At 56.3% G+C, this 17,811-nt stretch overlaps 1 protein-coding gene across 2 annotated transcripts in view; it reads right to left on the bottom strand.

The window, feature by feature from the left end:
- Nucleotides 1–5,725: 5,725 nt before the first annotated feature.
- Nucleotides 5,726–17,811, bottom strand: part of LOC128047580 (chromatin remodeling regulator CECR2) — a 117,941-nt gene continuing 105,855 nt past the window's right edge. For both annotated transcript variants that reach the window (XM_052639829.1, XM_052639830.1), the window contains 7 exons: nucleotides 17,546–17,672; nucleotides 16,709–16,998; nucleotides 16,121–16,249; nucleotides 15,176–16,004; nucleotides 10,772–12,122; nucleotides 9,580–9,691; nucleotides 5,726–9,118 (listed from right to left, as the gene is read on the bottom strand). In XM_052639829.1, the coding sequence (XP_052495789.1) occupies nucleotides 9,113–9,118; nucleotides 9,580–9,691; nucleotides 10,772–12,122; nucleotides 15,176–16,004; nucleotides 16,121–16,249; nucleotides 16,709–16,998; nucleotides 17,546–17,672 (2,844 nt within the window). In that variant the 3' untranslated portion in view covers nucleotides 5,726–9,112. The remainder of the gene's footprint in view (nucleotides 9,119–9,579; nucleotides 9,692–10,771; nucleotides 12,123–15,175; nucleotides 16,005–16,120; nucleotides 16,250–16,708; nucleotides 16,999–17,545; nucleotides 17,673–17,811) is intronic.

The following is a 17,811-nucleotide window of genomic DNA, read 5'->3' as shown; positions in this document are numbered from 1 at the left end:
AGCTCTGAACACAGACCGCCAGGGAGGCTGAGGGCAGGACAGTGAAACAGCCCTAGCAAGAGTCCTTCCTTGCCGATCCCCAAGAACTGTCCCCGGGCAGCGGGGAGCATGGACAGGACTGGGCAGCGTCTGCAGCTGATCTGTTTCCGCTCCTCAGCATAAACACACGTCAGCGGGCTGGAACCCACAGCCCAGAAACTGTCAACTAATGCCTGACAAGTGGCAATGATGGCTCTTTAGTGAATGGTGCTGCGAAAGCTGGACATTGACCTGCAAAAGAGCTAGACTGCTGTCTACACCACTCATAAAGATGGATCAAGCACCTGAGATCATTAAACTCCCAACAGCGGGAAAAGCTCCATGACCCTGGAACCTAAAGCACGCGCACCAGAAGGTGAAAGAAACGAGTGAGACCACATCAAACCAAAAAGCTTCTGCACAGCAATGGAAAGCATCCACAAAACGAAAAGGCCGCCTACTTAGTGTGGTGGGGCGGGGGCCAGCTGCAAGCACACACCTGATATGGGGCTAATACAAGAATTCACAGACAGCAACGGGCAAAGAACACAAGAGAAAACGCTCAGTGCACTTAGGCATCAGGGAAACCACTAAGATCACCTTCCATCTGTCACACTGGCCCTGAATCAGTCAGAACGTGGAGAGGGAACCCTAGTGCCCTGCTGGTGGAAATGCACCCGTGTCCACAGCAGCAGCCAAGGTGTGGAAGCAAAGTGTCCACGGACAGGTGAATGAAGATACAATAAAAGTCGCACAGAAACACATACTCGATTTCCTCGATATGTAGACTCGATTAAAAAACGCAAACACAGAAAAAAGGGATATGTGATCCGCAGAGGCAGGAGATGGAGACTCAGTGAACTGGGTGAGCCCCAGTGTGCAGTTACAAGGTCAGTGTGTCCTGGCGGTGTGGTCCTCAGTGTGGCAACTGCAGTTAACACTGCTCTGTGTGAGAATGCTGCGAAGAGAGTAGATGCCAAATGTTCAATGGCTGTTATCCGGTGGTGATCGGGCTGCAGTATGTGGTTGTCAGGTCATCGCGCTGAACACCTTGGACGCACACAATGGCCAAGTGTCACTCACCCTAGATAAAACCAAGAATGTGTCTGCTGGTTGACGATGGAACATATCCTTTCCATATGGCTGGTCTCGAACTTCCAAATGCACATTTATGTGTGCAGACACGTGAACTGAGGCACGGTGGCCACTCACTCCACCACCATACAGAAAAAGAGCACGAGGCACCTGCCTTGCAGAAACTGCTACTGGAAGAAGTCACTGGCTACCAGCTTGATGGCCTTCTCCACAGTGAACAAGGTCAGGTCACCGCTGCCCCTGGAAGAGAATGTTGAGGGCAGGGGGCGTCTGCAGCCGCGGGGACCAGCTCCAGCCAGTGAGGTTCTGGAACACTGGGGTCCCGGTGAGTCGGGGAGCTCTTCTGTTTTACTGAAGCCCCCTTTCTTTTTATTGATCCACTTGGCCTGTGCCTGAACTCCTCACGGGCTCCCTGGTGCAGGTCCTACAAGTTACTTCTGTCTCTCATGTATGGACCCTTGTGATGACACGTGACCAGTTCTCCAAACTAAGCCCGATTGTGAGATCCTGAGGGGCGGCTATGTGGGTCCCATGGCTTTGCCTTCACACTCAGAGCACGGCCACATCAGCCCCTCAGTCCAGCCTCGTGTCCGTTTCTCACAGCACAATCATCTTGGTGTGCGTCGCTGGCTGGGGACACTAGGGGAAAGTGTTAACGCCCTCTGAGTCCTCAGGTCACCTTTCCCACACCCAGCGTCTCCTGTCCACCCCTCCCCTCCTGAATCTTTGTCCAGAGCCAGGTCACTGTCAGCTTCCCCGGGGTTTACTCCCGGCACCCGGGGACCAGTCTCTCTTCCTCCAAGCTTCCTGTCCAGACCTGGAAAGCAGTGCCTGGCACTGGGCCCACCTTTTCTGAGTCAGTGTCACCCTTTCAGAAAACCGCCGCTTGCGGTTTTCTCCCCCAAAACAAAGCCCTTGGAGATACCCACAACATGCCGGCCGCGCAGTAATGAAGACAGGCTTTCCCGACACCAGGACCTCCTCCCAGCGCCCAGTTTCTTCTGACATTTTGATTCCAAGGCCCACAAGTTCCCAGAAGAGGGCGGACAGAGCATGTGGGCAGCTGGAGCAGCGGCCTGGGGCCTCCCTGATGATAGCCAACCAGGATGTGAGAGAAACGTCTTCCCAGACCCATGGGAGAATGTCCCCAGTGCCCTGGGTGCCGTGTGATTGTTGGCACTGCAGCTTCTCAGGCTACAAAACCTAAGTCACAGTCTGTCCGTTTCCACAAACAAGACTTTGGCTTATTTACCAAAGTCCCGTCCTGTTACCCCTTCTCGAGTGTCTGCCTCTGCCTAAAAGAGGGACGTTCCACTCGGTTCCAAGGAGCCTGTCTCCCAAAGTCCCAGAAATGGGACCCACACGAGGTAAAGAGTGGCCCCAGCAGATCATCGCAAGCTCCAACTATGCTTCTTTTCTGCACAATGGACACCTTCCTTGTTGGAAGTGTGTGTTCTTACTGTTGACAGTGGTTCTCATCCACTAAACACAGAGCAAGGAGAACAGGGTTACAGGCAGATAACGGTTTGAGTCAACAGTGTGTTTAAGCAAACAGCATGGGATCAGAGGTAGGCTATGATTTAAGCAAACAGGTCACACTCAGTTCTGACCTTAAGCCTGAAATGAAATTGTTTGAAATATTTTTTGAAAGCTTTACATGTGGCTCAGGTGGTAGGGACTGGTCAGAGAGCCCGGAGGCTGCCCTGAGGCAGCTGAACCCCCAAGCAGAGAGCTGGCTCCCTCACAAAAGACCCCGGCCTCCCCGTGGGGCTGGTAGACGACTCAGCCGTCGGGGGGGGCGGGGGGGGTGTCGCAGGGGTGGCTATGGGGGCTGCTGGGGTCAGGGTGGGAAGCTGAGGAGGGGCTCGTTGGAACACTTGCGGGGTCAGGGCTGAGGAGCAGCTACTCCTGCCTGGGCTCCTCTCCCCCTCGGATTCCGCCCTGGCCATATGGCCGGCCTCTCTCCTCACCCGCTGTGCCCCTGTGCGCCCTGGGCCGAGTGTCTCAGCAAAGCATGTCAGTGGAGGCATGGCAGGGCTAAGGGGGCGACCTGTGTGTCCCCACTGACTTGGCCAAGACAGCTGCAGAACCAGTGTGGACAGGAAACCTACGAAGGAATGCATGTGGGGGCAGGCGTGTGTTATTGGGGGGCGGGGCCCTGGAGGATGGCAAGGCTGGGCGGCGCCTTGCTCACCCCTGGCCTCGCTGGTCCACTTGCCCAGTGGCTGTGAGGACTGGGGGCGGCAGCGGCACAGGCTTGGGGGTTGGGGGAGGGATTCAAGCCAGAACGAGGCTCAGGGGAGCCAGAACGGAACCAGCCAGGAACCGAGCAGAGACTGGCCCCCGGGGAGTAGCCCCAGTCAGGGTCAGCGCCTGCACACACAAGCTTCTCTCCAGTCAAGGTTACCATGCACACACAAAGGTGTGTACACACACGCGCACACACCGGCTTCTCTCCTGACCCACCACGGACGGGCGGATGGGTAATGAGTTCTGCTCCCACGTTGCGGGCGTCCAGCCTCTTGCCCCGCTCGCCTCCCTTTACTATGAAGCCTGTGGGGGAGTCGCGTCCTCCCTCCTGTCCTGTGCGTGACTGCGAGATTACCAGGTGCGCAGAAGGGCCTTCGTTCCATAAATGCTCAGAAGTGACGTCTCAGTTCCTGGGGCTGGGATGCGATGTGCTTTCCTCCTGCTGAGTCAAGCCTTGGACATGCTCCAAGGGACCAACTGCAGGGCTCTCAAAAACCAGTCATCCTGCCACCCTCTGTCTGGAAGAAGCTTCAGACCCAAGCTCTGAGAAGCGGGCAGTGCTTTTCCAAACTGAGAGACTTCTTGAAGGCAGCTGCGTGGTACCCACATCACCGTGAATGCCAAGGGACGGGCTCAGAACACCACAGCTGCCTTCATGGCTATTCTCTCACAGTCCCTCTCTCACTTAAGAGTTTGGTTAAAATAACCCATGGCAACAAACAGTGAGCCTGGGCTGCAGAAGGGGAACAAAATTGGTACAACCTAAGACCCAGCACAGCCCAAAATACATAAATACTTAAATAATAAAAAAAAACCCAAAGGAAAACCACATGGCCAGGAAAAAGACTTTGGGGGCCAGTGTTTGGGGGAGGGGATAGCCCGCAGACCACAGGCATTCCTCCCAGAGGCCTCTCCAGAAGGGTTCAGGGTGAAGGTCGCCTCTGAGGGCCCAGCCCTGGATGAATCTTGCCCTAGAGGTGCTCCCCATTTATCAAACTCAGCCACCTTTCCTCCCAGTGATGGAGAGGGTTAGAGACAAAAGCCATTACTGTTCAATCGAGGGAACCTTTGCATGTTTCCAGACATCAAATGGCAAGCTCCACCAGAACTGAGACCAACCCACTCTTCACTCACGACTGGCTTCCTGTCTCTTCCCTGGTTCCTCCCCACCAGCTCTCGTTTCTTATGCCAATCTGAAGCAAGCAAGGGTGCTGGGGATGGTACAACTGGGGTAAGGTCAAACAGTAATTCTGAAAATGGGGTGGATTAACTAACACGTTTCACGGAGCCAGACTCCAGAGCTGACCAGTGGAAGACACTCTGTTTTGGTCTCAAGGAGACAGACCTGGGAAACATACCCTGAGGGAGTCAGCTAAGCTCTGGCTAAAACTATCAGAACATTCTGGCCTTCAGTGAGTGATTCATGTCATGGCAAGAGAAGTTGCAGCTGGGAATCCAGAAGTCAGAACCAAACTGTACCTGTGTTCCGGGTGTGGTGCTATTCCACATGGGCCCACTCATCAGGACAGCCAAGGGGCCAGGGTCCCAGCCGCCTGCCCCCCACTCCCCCAACCCAGGCCAAGGAGACTCCGAATCAAGTGAGACAAACACTCCGGCTGGCTTCATGTCAAAATCGAGGTTCATGCATGACGTCCACTTTAAAGTTAACTTTTCTTAAAATGACTGATGTAGAACTTTACCAGAAAGTGTGGGGGACTGACGACACTGTGAGCGTGGCAGGACTGCAGTCTCACAACGGCATCAGCCAACTCAGTGACGACATACCAAAGGGGGACAACGTGACCTCACATACCCGTGGGCCACAAGGTCACGGCCCAGGAAGCAAGAGATCACTGGTGAGGCCTGTGGTTTAAGGATAAAGCAGGCCAGGAGTCCTGAGTGTCTTAAAGGCTTACAGCCACCTGATAAGAAGATGGCCAATTTCACCCCCCCTACCCCCAACAACAAAAACCTTCCCAGAGCACGCTGCCATTCACGGAGCTGCCCACTGCCCTCCCAGCCCCAGCAGCATGTTACCTACAGGCCCCAGTGCGGGTGTCGGAAAGGTGGGGTTCGTGCCCGGGCCTGGGCAGTGAGGGCGTCCCTGGGGCCCCACACACCTGGGTAGGCAGTGTGTACAGTCCCCACACTGCTGAGGCCTGCCAGCCAGCGGTTCTCCACGGAGCACCCCCTCAATCCACACGGGGCCCTCGCTGACTGGGGGGGCCGAGGGGGCCGCCTCCCTGGACGGCGGCACTGGGCCTCACTCCAGCCTCTGTCCTGGTGGGACTTTGCCTCGATGATAAAAGACGACAGTGACACGGGACACACACAACACACGTCACCCTGCTCTTTTAAGAATGTACTTTATACAAAATAACCAATTCATATGGAAATAAATCTACAGACCTCCAAGGATCAGAAAGATTTTTAAACAGCTGTTTTAAAAAATTATCCAACACACAGTATAGAACTAAGTACTGAGGTAAGTGTGGCTCTCAGTGAAACAGGGGATCAGCAGACCAGACAAAATATACACAATATAAAAATAAATAGCATTCCCCTTCCCAGTACTGGCCAGGATCACGCACAGGAATCTGCAGCAGGAGAGCGGGTGTGGGCCCAGCTGGGGGCAGCGTTCAGTGCCTCGCTCCCGGGCCCACCACCCTCTCCAGACACACAGGACACGCAGCTGGTTAAGAGGCTTTTCCATATCAGCCGCCAGGGCTCAGCGAGGGAGAGACCAGGCGGCCGACACCGCTGACCATCTGCTTGGCCAGGGCCCGTGAAGCACAGGAGGATGCAGCAGCTGGAGGTCAGGCTCCCACCTGCCCCACACGAGGACACAGCACGGGAGGCCCAGCGCCCCAGGGAGACTCCAGACCCAGAACAGGAGGAACAAGCCTCAGTTGAGGGCTCAGCCCCTGGCAGGGGAACCCGCACCCACGGGCGGAGGCTGAACAGCCTGCCTCCCAGGCACCCCGCTCTCCGTGGGGGCACCCTGGCCCTTCCCCTGGGCTCTGACTCGCTGGCCACAGCCGCTCTCCAAGGGTCCCTGGCTCGGGGCTGCTGGCTGAGGGATTCTGGAAGAATCCAAACCGGGACCTGAGAGCTGTGTGTGTGGCTGAGACAGAAACTTTCAAAAAGCGAGAAAACCCTGAGCCCACCCACGCAGCCCACTCCTGGAACTGGCAGGAACCAGCGCCAAGTCACAAGGACGCTCGCGGGGTCTGGGGGCCAGGGTGGCTGGGGGCTCTCAGTCCACACGAAAGGCAGCCTTCTGAGAGCCACCCGGCCCCGCCCAGGGAGGACACCCTGCTGATGACAGGCGCAAGGGCCCCAGTGAGGCAGGTGGACACGGCAGCACTAGTCTCACTTTGAAGGCGGGACAAGAAAAGGTTCTGAACAGGAGCCCACGCATCTGTCGCCACTCGGAGTGCACGTGTCTTCAGCCTAGTAAGTTTTAGCCAAGAGCTCTTATTACAGGAGAGGAAAAACTCAAGGCCAGAAACATTCCATAAGGCTCTTGCTTTCTCTCTGGATCTTCTCTCTCTCCTGGGTCTGGGGAAGACAGTTTCTAACATAATGACTCTAAGGTGAGCAGTGGACAGGAGTCCTTCAGGTCCCTGACAGGTGGCAGCGGTCCCAGGGGAAGGCCGCCCCAGGACCTTCCCCCAGACTAGTTCTGGTCGGAAGAGTGCACGGGCCCTGAACGGGGGTGGCCCTGTGGGGCAACGCAGCACGGAGCCGCACTCCCAACAGGGCTCCCCAGTGCCTGGCTTCTCTACTCACCCCGAAGGGAGGCTCTAGGGCAGCGGGAGATGGGGTCGGGCTGGGGGCTGAGACAACAGAGGGCTGTGCACAGTGGGCAGATGGAATGGGCAGGATTGCCATAGTCCTCCTGGCCCTGCCCCAGCCTGGTTCTGCTCGAGGCAAGGGTGCCCGAAGCCTTGCACCCAAGCCAGTTTCCATGCTGGCCAGAGCAGGCTCTAGGCTGGGAACAGAGGCAGGGGCCACGGTCTCCCCCCGCCAGCTGGTGCACAGATGCACACGGAGGCTGAGTGTGCCAAGCATGTTCCCTCACTGCTCGAGAGCAAAGCTGGATCTGTCCACGACCCTTCCCCATCCTTCCCTAATGCTGATGCTGACGTCCCCACCTTGAACCACATCACGCCCGTGACTGGGCTCCAACAAGAACCAGAATCCAATGAGAACACAGCCCCCAAACTTGCCCGACTTCAAAGCATGCCAAATTTAAAGTTTAAATAAGTCTGTTTAAAAAAAAAAAAAATCGTGTTTCTGCGCATGTCTGGAAGGCGCCTGCGTTCCCAGTGCTCCCCCTGCCCGAGCTCAGCATCTGGGCGTCTGGAGCTGGCGTTGGTCTCCGCAGGGACTCTACTACTGGAAGCGCGGGTTTGCTCCAGCTTCAGCAAGGACGCTGGGGCTGGATGGAAGGTTCTCTTGGCCCCTCACAAAGTTGAACTTATAAGAACAAGCGCAGATCAATCAACCAATGTTTCCTGCAAGCTTTTCTATCTCAAAGGCATGCTTAGAAATATGCTATTTTTACAAAGACCTGTGACTTCAAGGTATCTCCCTTCAGTTGTTTCCTCCTTTGCTTTTGTGGGATATTCAAAAGCTTAAGACAGGAGTCCTCACTTTGGTGGCATCTCAGCTAAACTCAAAGAATGCTAAACAGGGAGAATCCAGTGTCGCTTGCTTCTAAAACCATAATAAAGTAACTGAATACTGTAAAACCGTTTCCTATCACAGACAAGTGACTTCAAGAACTTGTTCTTGACAGCTATTTTAAATCACCATGACTTATTTTACTATATTCACATAAAATGGATAAAACCTATATATACTGAAAGACTCCTACATTCAAGCTGTAAATCTATAGGGTACATTTTTCCTATTAAAACCTGTGCAGCTTCTTTATTGACACTAAACATACACAAACCTGAGTCGTCACTGCCACAAACTGTGGTCTGTGCAGGGAGCTTGCGACGCCTTCCAGACCCCAGTCCCGGCAGGGCTGTGACGGGGCGCGTCGCCGCACCTTCCAATGAGCAAATGCTCCTGATACTGGTTTACACCTATCTGGTGGGCAGCTGGCCAGCCAGGAGGGGCACTGCTATCTCGGACCATGACCTGGGTGCCAGGCAAAGGGGGGGGGGGGGGGGCGCCAGGCAAGGAGGCTGCCCAAGGGGAAGAGCCGTCAGAGGAACAGCAGCGGCAAGGTGGGCCCCTCCTGCAGCCCCCCAAGAGTGAATGGGAAAGGGCTGTAAACACGGGGTCAGCAGGGCTGCGGGGCCACCAGCCAGACTCGATCCCCACCACCCGCCCTCCCCGCTGTATGTACAATACATTCACCACCGACAGAAATCATCATCAAGGCAACATGAAAACTCTGTAAACTGGACCCAGCCCCAAACACACCCATACGAGCGGTCCTGCCCCCAGACGGCCACCTGAGTGCAGCTGCCACGGCAGCCCACCAGCACCGCGCCCAGGTCAGGATGGTCTTCCCTGAACAAGCGTCCCAGGGCCTGGAGGGACCTCCAGAGTCCAGCCTGTCTGCTCCCCACTTTCGCCCAGGACTTGGCGAGCGCATGGGTCATGAGGAGGGGCGTCCAGGCTCCAGGCCACACACGGCGCGATGCTGGGGACAGGAGAGGCGGGTGGGGCCGGGCCCCGTTCTCCACTCGCAGCTCTCTGGTTCCCTGGGGCTTGTCTCCTCCTGGGACTAGCTCTGAAGAAGCAGAATAGACAGTTTCAGCGAAACTAATGCGCGGTAACTGTTAAAAACAACGAAGCCTAGGGGCCACACACACTCTTCCCATCTAGGAAAGCGGCCCAATTTTGCTTCGTTGGGCAGTCCTGCCAGGTGTGGTTTCTGAGTCCTGGACCCTGACTCAGTCCAGGGGCCAAGGACTGCTGCCTCCAGGGAGACTGGGTGGGGGTGGGGGAACCCGACTCTTCCAGACGAGGCAAACAAGGAGTCGCACCACAGTAGCCAGTCTGGGGAAGGAAATCTAACCCATCTCCGGGCTGGTGCCTGGAGCAGGAATAGGGCTGGCGGGGCGGGAGGAAGCTGCTCCCGAGGCTCTCTGGCCCCACGGCCCACAGGACGCAACCCCTTTCCAGGGACAGCCCCTGGGGCTACAGCTGCCGGGAACCACACAGACAGCTCTCACTGTCCACCATTCTGACCTGATCGAGTGGAAGCGTTGGGGGCTTCTGGGGGGGCAGCTCCTCCTGCGATGCTGCTGGAGCCGGCGTCTTTGGGAACGAGGGCCGGGACTGGACTGAGGGCCCCTGCAGTCTAGAGACATGAGGAAGGAACATTCAGGAATGCATGTGATGTCCTCAGTACGAAGGAAAAGGTGCACAGCCCCACCTGGACCAACTGGGTGAGTGACCCCCTGACCCAGGGGCTGCCACATGAGGCAGGAAAGACATGGCTGATGCCACCTGCACAGTGCTCCTGACAAAGGTGTTGACTCTGACTCTTAAATATGAGGAAACAATGAGAAGAAGCCAGAGCCTGGGGCACTCTGTCTTTGAAAAACAAAGAATGCAAAGCCAATGTTGTAAATTACTGAGCAGGCACAGCACCCAAATGCAGAGCCATGAACTGTGACTGGATCCTGAACGGGGGAATATCAGAGCTTCGGAGACAACTGGAGACATCAGACAGTGCCTCCATCAGAGCACTACCACCACTTTCCTGGCCAGAGTCTGGGCTGCGCCAGGAGGATGCCCTCGGCTAGGAGACACACCAAAGGCTCAGAAGAGAAGGCAAAGGACAGACAGGAGACGTGCCAGACGTTCAGAGAGGGGTGAGCACACGCAGAGGGAAGGCCCTCAAGCCAGGCACTGGGGGCTGGGACGACCCAGGGGGCACTCAGATTCTCAGGGTGGTCTGTGCTGCTTTATGATGGGGCTTCCCAACCTTGACCTCAGGACACAACTACTAGAATTATCAGGGAGTGGTATGTGGCCAGGTCTGGCTCTGGACACACTCAGTTTTCATTCAGTATCAGTAGAGAATAGAATGGTGAGGGGTGAGACTAGGATACCACCCGTGACTACCAACCAGATCTACCCCCCTCTCCCTGGCAAAGTCTGCCCACAGCCCCAGAACTCTGGCCATTAGGTGTCCAAAACCTAACCCAACAGCACTGAAATGCCAATTCACTTTCACGAAGAAAAAAAGACCACACACAAAACTGGGTTCTGATGCCAGTGCTTTCCCAGTAAGCCCCGAGCACACAACCCACACGCTCCTCCCGGCCCCAGACCACCCAAGTCGGTTTTTCATTCCCAAGCTCGCTTCTTTTTGGGAGACTAGCATCTACTCTGCTTCTGCCCGTACAAAAAAGGCACGCAGCTGCAGCCTTACCCGGACGGTCTGTACATCTCCTGGAAGGACGCCCTCGCCCCACTTCCGGGACCCATCTGCTCCATCATCACGGCCTGGAAGTGGCCCAGGCCCTCCTCAGGGTAGCGGTAGAGGGGGCACTCGGGGGACAGGCCATTGGGCTGCGCCGCCACTGGGCGGTGAGGCGGGTGAGTAGCCGAGGGGGAGGCGTAAGCCCTGGGCTGGAAATGCGCGGCCGGCCGCTGTGGGGGGTAAGGCGGCCCAGCGTGCAGCATCACTGCGTGTGGGGGAAAGGTGGGCGAACCGAAGGCCATGCCCGGGCCGAGCGGGGCGGGGGGCGCGCCGTAGAGACACTCGCTGGCCGACAGGGAGCCCTGCCGCCTGGCAGCCGCGTTGTGGTTATCCAAGTCCAGGAACTCTTTGGGGCTCTCTGGCTGCTCCACAGACTCATCCTGCTTGCCCTCGGGGCCGGGGTTCTGCCCCTCGGCCATCTTGGCAGCAACGGCGTCCACCCGCGTGGGCGAAGTTAAGGCAGCACCCAGAGCCTCCACCGCGTCGACCCGCGCGGGGGGCGTTAAGGCAGCACTTAGCGCCTCGCAGCCCTGCAGCCCAGTCACAGCGCTCTTGTCGGGGAAGAGGGGCCTGGCAGGGGTGGGCTGAGCTGGTGAAGGCCCGCTCGGGCTTACGGGGGCTGCGAGGTGTCTCGGCCAGTCTGAAAAGCCCTGTGGACACGAGTAGTAAGGAGTCCGCGCGTAGTGGTGGTAGGAAGGCTGCGGTGGTGGCTGATAGGGATACCGCATGCCCTGGTGGGGGCGGTACCGAGGGAAGACTCCAGAATGAGGGTCATGAGACTGAAAAGCCCGAGGGGGAAAGGGGGGAGGGTGCGGGGCTGGAGGCTTGCCCCCCATCACAGGACCCACAGGCTGCAGGCCTGGGCCTACATGGTACCGTGTGGCGGAGCTGGGGAACTCCAAGCCGGGCGTGTACAGAGGGGAGCACGCGGGCTCTGCAGGGGCCCCAGCCTCGGGTGGCGCCCTGCTCTTGCCCTCAGACCCACATGGGGAGGCTTCCACCCGCAGTCCGTTTTCGGGCAGCGGCCCCAGGTCTGCCAGGGTGCATGCCTGGGCGGGTGGGCTGGCGAAGCCACTCCCTGAGAGCCAGGCAGACCTGACCGTGCTCGCTGGGCAGCCGTCCCCAGGTTCTGAGGACTCCGGCCTGAGCTCTGGGCCCTCTGGGCCCCTTCCTTGGGGTGAGCTCCGCCTGGCAAAGTCGGCCTGCAGGGGGGGCGCAGGGTGAGGTAGCTGCTTGAGGAACGCCCCCTCTGAAGCACCGACACTCGCTGGTCTCTCCTCGAGCCCGGGCAAGGGATCCGCTGCAAAGAAAGCAGAGACAAAGTCGCACCTGGCGAGCTGAAACCCCAGCACACGACAGGAACAGGTGGCCAAGATGACGCCGCCGCCCCCACCCCGCCCACCGCTGGACAAGCAAGGGGCTGTGATCTGTGTGCCCAGCTCCAGGAGGCAGAGGGTGCACTGGCCGATGTGCAGGCTGGCGGGGAGGCATCACCTTGACAGTGAGGAGGAGGGACCAGGCCTGAGGACGCTGGGAAGGCCGGATCCCGACAGCATCCTGCAGTCAGGACCCACCCACGGGAGTACGAACAGGACTAGATGAATATTTGCTAAATGAATGACAACACTCACCGTGCCCGGGCTTCCTGAAAATAAGACATGGACAGTGTATAACACTCAAAGGGCATCTTCGAGGAATTACAGAAATTTAATAAACAATCACTGACCTACTGAATTCAATTGCTTAATTACAGACTCAGAATTCTTGACCTTGCCATTGTTTTTGGCCATAAATGTGTCTTAGTATTATGATCTCTCAGGGAGGGCAGAGTTGTTGCCCAAGGGTATCAAAATAGGATTCTGGTCAGAGCTTACAGACAAGGTCAAGAATTCAGACCTTTAAGATCAACTAGGACTGCTGGCTCCCGAAAAACTAACATTGGCTTTAAAGATCACAGGTATAAGCTGCACAAGAATCATGAAAATGTGCACTTTTCATTATTGAGTCAACAAAAAACATGCCAATGCCTTATGACAGACACAGAAATACACGCAAAATGGCTTAACGACATGACACCATAAAACTCCTGCAAGAAAACATAGGCAAAACATTCTCTGACATAAACTGTCATAGGCCAGTCTTCCAAGGCAGTAGAAATTAAAGCAAAAATTAAAAAGTGGGACCTAATTAAACTTGTAAGCTTTTGTACAACAAAGGAAACCATAAACAAAATGGAAAGACTGTCTACGGACTGGGAGAATATAGCTGCAAAGGATGAGACCAGCAGGGACTTAATCTCCAAAATATGCAAGCAGCTCATACAACTCAACCAAAAAGCAATCCCAATCAAAGCATGGGCAGAAGACCTAAACACACATTTCTTCAATTAAGACACACAGAGAGCCGAGGCCAAGATAAAAAGATGTTCATCATCACTGAACTAGACAAATGCAAATTTAAACCACAATGAGGTACCAACTCACACCAGTCAGAATGGACGCCACTAAAAAGTCTACAAATAAACAGTGGAGAGGGTGTGGAGATAGGGAACACTCTTCCCTGTTGGTGGGAATCTAAATTGGTACAGACACTATGCAGAACAGTGTGGAGGTTCCTTAAAAAACTAAACACAGAGTTAACGTATGATCCTACAATCCCACTCCTGGGGAGTATCTGCAGAAAGTGTTAGTCACTCAGTCGTGCCTGACTGTGACCCCATGGACTGCAGCCCACCAGGCTCCTCTCTCCATGAGATTTTCCAGGCAAGGATACTGGAGTGGGTTGCCAATTCCTTCTCTAGGGGATCTTTCCGACCCAGGGATCAAACCCGGGTCTCCTGCACTGCAAGCAGATTCTTTACCAACTGAGCTACAAGGGAAGCTCTTTGTAGAAAACCATAATTCAAAAAGGTCCACACACCCCGATGTTCAGTGCAGCACTGCTTACAACAGCCAGGACATGGAAGCAGCCTAGATGCCTATCAACAGAGGAACGCATAAAGACGCGGTGCGCACAGACTGTGGAACGTACTCAGCCATAAAAGGGAATAAGGACTGCCATTTACAACAGTATGGATGGACCTAGGGATTACATACTGAATGAAGTAAATCACAAAGAGGTAAATGTATGGTATCACTTATATGTGGGATTTAAAATATGACACAAATGAAGTTACTATGAAACAGAGACAGACTCACAGACAGAGAAGACACTTGGGACTGTCAAGAAAAAGAGTGGGTGGGAGAGCGATGGGCAGGGAGACTGGGGTTGGCAGATACAAACTTACACACAAAATGGATAGACAAGGTCTGACTTCAGCACAGAGAAATAACACTCAATATCCTGCGACAACCCGTAATGGAAAAGAATGTGTATGTGTGTGACTGTGTCACTCTGCTGTACAGCAGATACTAATTAGCACAGCACTGTAGATCAGCTGTACTTCATTCAGAAAAAATAAAATGCAAACGAAACAACACGAACATCATGGCAACTGAGCAAACAGACTGCTCCTGAGACTCTCCCTCTTACTCTGAATTCCAGTCACACCTGAAATCATGCCTGGAAATCGTGCTGCAGGGGGCATTCAGAGTCAGCCTCCCCTGCAAGAAATCACGTGAAGGGAGTCTGTGCTCCTGGCCCTCCACCCAGCTGACAAGGAACCACATCACACTCTGTAGACGCCCAGGTGCCACAGCTCCCACACGGACACACGCTAGATGTCCATCCTCAACCGGCATGAGTCACACAGAGCAGGCCCACCACCCTTCTCTTGCACTTGAGTTTATTACTCTTGTAAATGGCATTTCTAGAACCCTCTTGATGACGTGCCTATCTCACTACTGCTCCCCACCCTGAATGCGCGCAGATGTGGGCCCAATGTAAAGCCCTGAGAACATGTCCCCCGAGGGTCACTTCAGGACAGTCCTTTCTAAGTGGGGCTGGGCAACGCAGAGCTTGCACACACGGATGCCAGGTCCATTGTGTCAGGTTCGAATCGGTCTCCCCACTTAAGAGCTGAATGAAGGCAAATAACCACCTTTGTGCCCTGGAGCTTCCATCCATACAAACAAGAATACTAGTCAAAGTTCCCTCAAAGCTTATTCTGAGTGAAGTGAGTGAGCACGGGAAGGCTCCGCACAAGCGGAGACACAGCAGGGACTGCAGCTTTGCGGCATGGTCGCCGCGTCCGTGGACTGCGGCGGGCTCACCCAGAGACATTCAAGTGAAAGGGGTCAGAGGCCAGTTGGCACTTTGTTTCCTAGTCTGCATAAAAAGACGGGCCACCAATAACCAGGGCAGATGGAGGTGTGTGTGTGTGGGGGGGGCGGGGAGCGTGCATGCACACGTTACCTTGGCCGTTCTCAGGCTCCTGCACGTCACTGCCGTCCTGTGTCCTCACAGGGTCCCCTGAGGCAGGCTTGGGGGCCACCAGGCCCATGGGTGGGAAAGGGCCAGGCAGGCGGGGCGGTGCAGGCTGGCGGGGGTGGTAAGGCACGCCTGGTGGGCACCCACGGGAGGAGAGCTGCTGCATGGCCAGCATCTCGGGGCTGTCCAGCATGGAGTCCCCACCCTGCACGCCTCGCAGGGCCGGGGCCGGAGCTCCAAACAGAGAACCCAGTGCTGGGGCTGCAGGGGGCTGGAGCCGCTGTGCGCCAGGTTTACACGGGGGGTGCAGGTACCCTGAAGGAGGAACGCTGTGAGGTAGGAAGCCGGATTGTTCTGTCCACTGGTTTGGGGGGAGGGGAGGTCTCATCACTCGGGAATCCATCATGTGACCCAAAGGGCGGGGCTGGTGAGAAGGTCCTGGCCCCACGGGGGGCTTCTCGTCTGGCCCCAAGGGTCCTGGGTTTGCAGCACCGTGGCTCCCATTCCAGACCGCAGAGTGCACTCGGCTCAGGTACTTGTAGGGTCGGTACATGTGGCCAGGAGGGACTTCTGGGCTCTCAGGGAAGTCTGGGGGTCGGGCTGGAGCACCCCCGTGCCTGGGAGGAAGGAGCCCTGGCTGGAAATGAGTGGGGGGATACACGCGCCCATCCTGGCTGGGGCCGCTCATCTGACCGAGTGGCAAGGGTCCAGGTCGAGAGCCCATGTCAGCAAAGGAGGCCAGCCCTCCGCACGCCAGCTTCTCATCAGGGGGGCCACACCCGGGGCCTCGGTGGTGGTTAATTCCAGCTGGAGGCTGGCAACAGAAAAAGGGAAGCTGTGTTAACCCCGTGGTTATTCAATTTACCCAGGGGAGAGATGATATTTCTGGAACACACCTTTGCACCTGCACGCGCTGAGCAGCCTGCTTACCTGTACCGCCAGAGGCGGGGGCTGCAGGCCAGGCCCACGGGCGGGCGGACCCGGGGCTCCAGAGGAGACACTGACTTCAGCAGGATCCGAGCCTCGGAGAGGACAAAACGCTCCCTGTCCTGCTGGCCTCTGGAGGGCATGGGGCAGAGGCAGGGAGGAGGAGGAGAGAGTACACCCTTCACGTCCTGAAGACCAGGCTCTGGCTCATGAACGAGCCCCACTGCCCCGGCCTACAGAGGGTGGAGCAGGGGCTTCCACCCCCACCCTCAGAGCCCCTCCCCACCTGCTCCCCAGGAGAGGTGCATTTATGTACTGGATGTACCCCATTCTTTGAATTACAAGGAGCGAGATGTTAATCCAAATTTTTGCCCCACTGAGAACATGTAGTTCAAATGACTAACAAAAAGGATTTAAGACAGATGAAGACTAAATGAAGATGGGGGAGAACTTCACACTCCCCCCGCCCCTAATCAGGAGACACCACTACGGGATGAAGCTGATCCTCACTGGCTAGCTTGAGAAGAGAGGCTGGCCGGGTCCACCGAGACACAGGGGCCCAGAGAGGCAGCTGCTGTTTGAGGCACCCACCTGGCCAGGGGGCTGCACGGAGCTGCTCTGACCAGCCCCAGAGGCAGCGGCGCGGCGGCCCAGGGGCAGCGCCTTCCCTCCGTTCTCTGCGGGCTGCCTCCGGCCCGGCGCCTCCGAGTCCCGGGAGCGGGTGCACACGTGGCCCCGCGCGCCCCGCCCCCGCCTCTTCTCCCGCCTCTCCTCCTCCCGCATCCACGGCTCCTCGTCTGTGTCCCCGTCCTCCCCAGGAAAATGCTTCAGCATCGCCCGGTGGAAGCACCTTTCCAGGTTGTCCGACATCTTGGTGTACTCTGTGGGAGAGAGAAGTCTGAGCCCCTGCCCCGGGCAGGCCCCCAGACCACCTCCCCCCAGTCAACTGCGGGTCTGCCAGTCTGCATGCCTCCTGCCTTCTAGGCTACAGACTTGAGACGGGACACAATTTCTGGCCCAAGAAACTGTCCAGCCTGTGTGGCTGGCACAGTGGGCCCTGGACCCCAAACTGGTAAAAATTTAATTCTTCAATGCCAAACTGCAGAAACATTAAGTACAGTCACTGAACCTCCAAGCTTCGGCACCTGCAGCGACACTGGCTGCGTCATCCAAGGTCTGCCCTGTGACTCTAAGACGGTGGGTGAGCAAGGCGCAGGATGACCAGGCCCAGGACGAAACCGGGACCAGCAGCCGCCACGCCTGTGGCTGTGGAGGATGGACAGAGCCCGGCACTGCCCAGCCCATGGCTTCAACACACCCTCTCTTCAGGGTCCTGAGAAAGGGCTGAACCTGGAGACTGGAAATGCCTGTTTTTCTTGGTTCTGCTGCTGCAGCAGGCTAGAGCCACAGCACCCCTCCTCCACTCACCGCTGCTCTCCCCATTGTACTTCCGACAATTCCTGAACATAGTCTTCATGTCGTTCACAAACTCCTCCTTGGTACAGTATAAACCTCCATTCAGTTTCTTCTCCATGCTTGAAATATCCATGGGGACCTACAACAGGCCACACTCATTAGTATCATTGGAGCAACAGAGCTTTGTAGTCCCCACACTAGGAGCTGTTTGAAAGCCTGGGACGCACCCAGCACCCAGCCCTGAGGAGTGCCAGCTGACTGCACAACAACACAACCAG

The sequence above is a fragment of the Budorcas taxicolor genome, chromosome 5, assembly GCF_023091745.1.
Source record: "Budorcas taxicolor isolate Tak-1 chromosome 5, Takin1.1, whole genome shotgun sequence".
Lineage (NCBI taxonomy): Eukaryota > Metazoa > Chordata > Mammalia > Artiodactyla > Bovidae > Budorcas > Budorcas taxicolor.
Note: the sequence above shows the minus strand (reverse complement) of the source record. Positions and strands in the feature narration are given on the sequence as shown.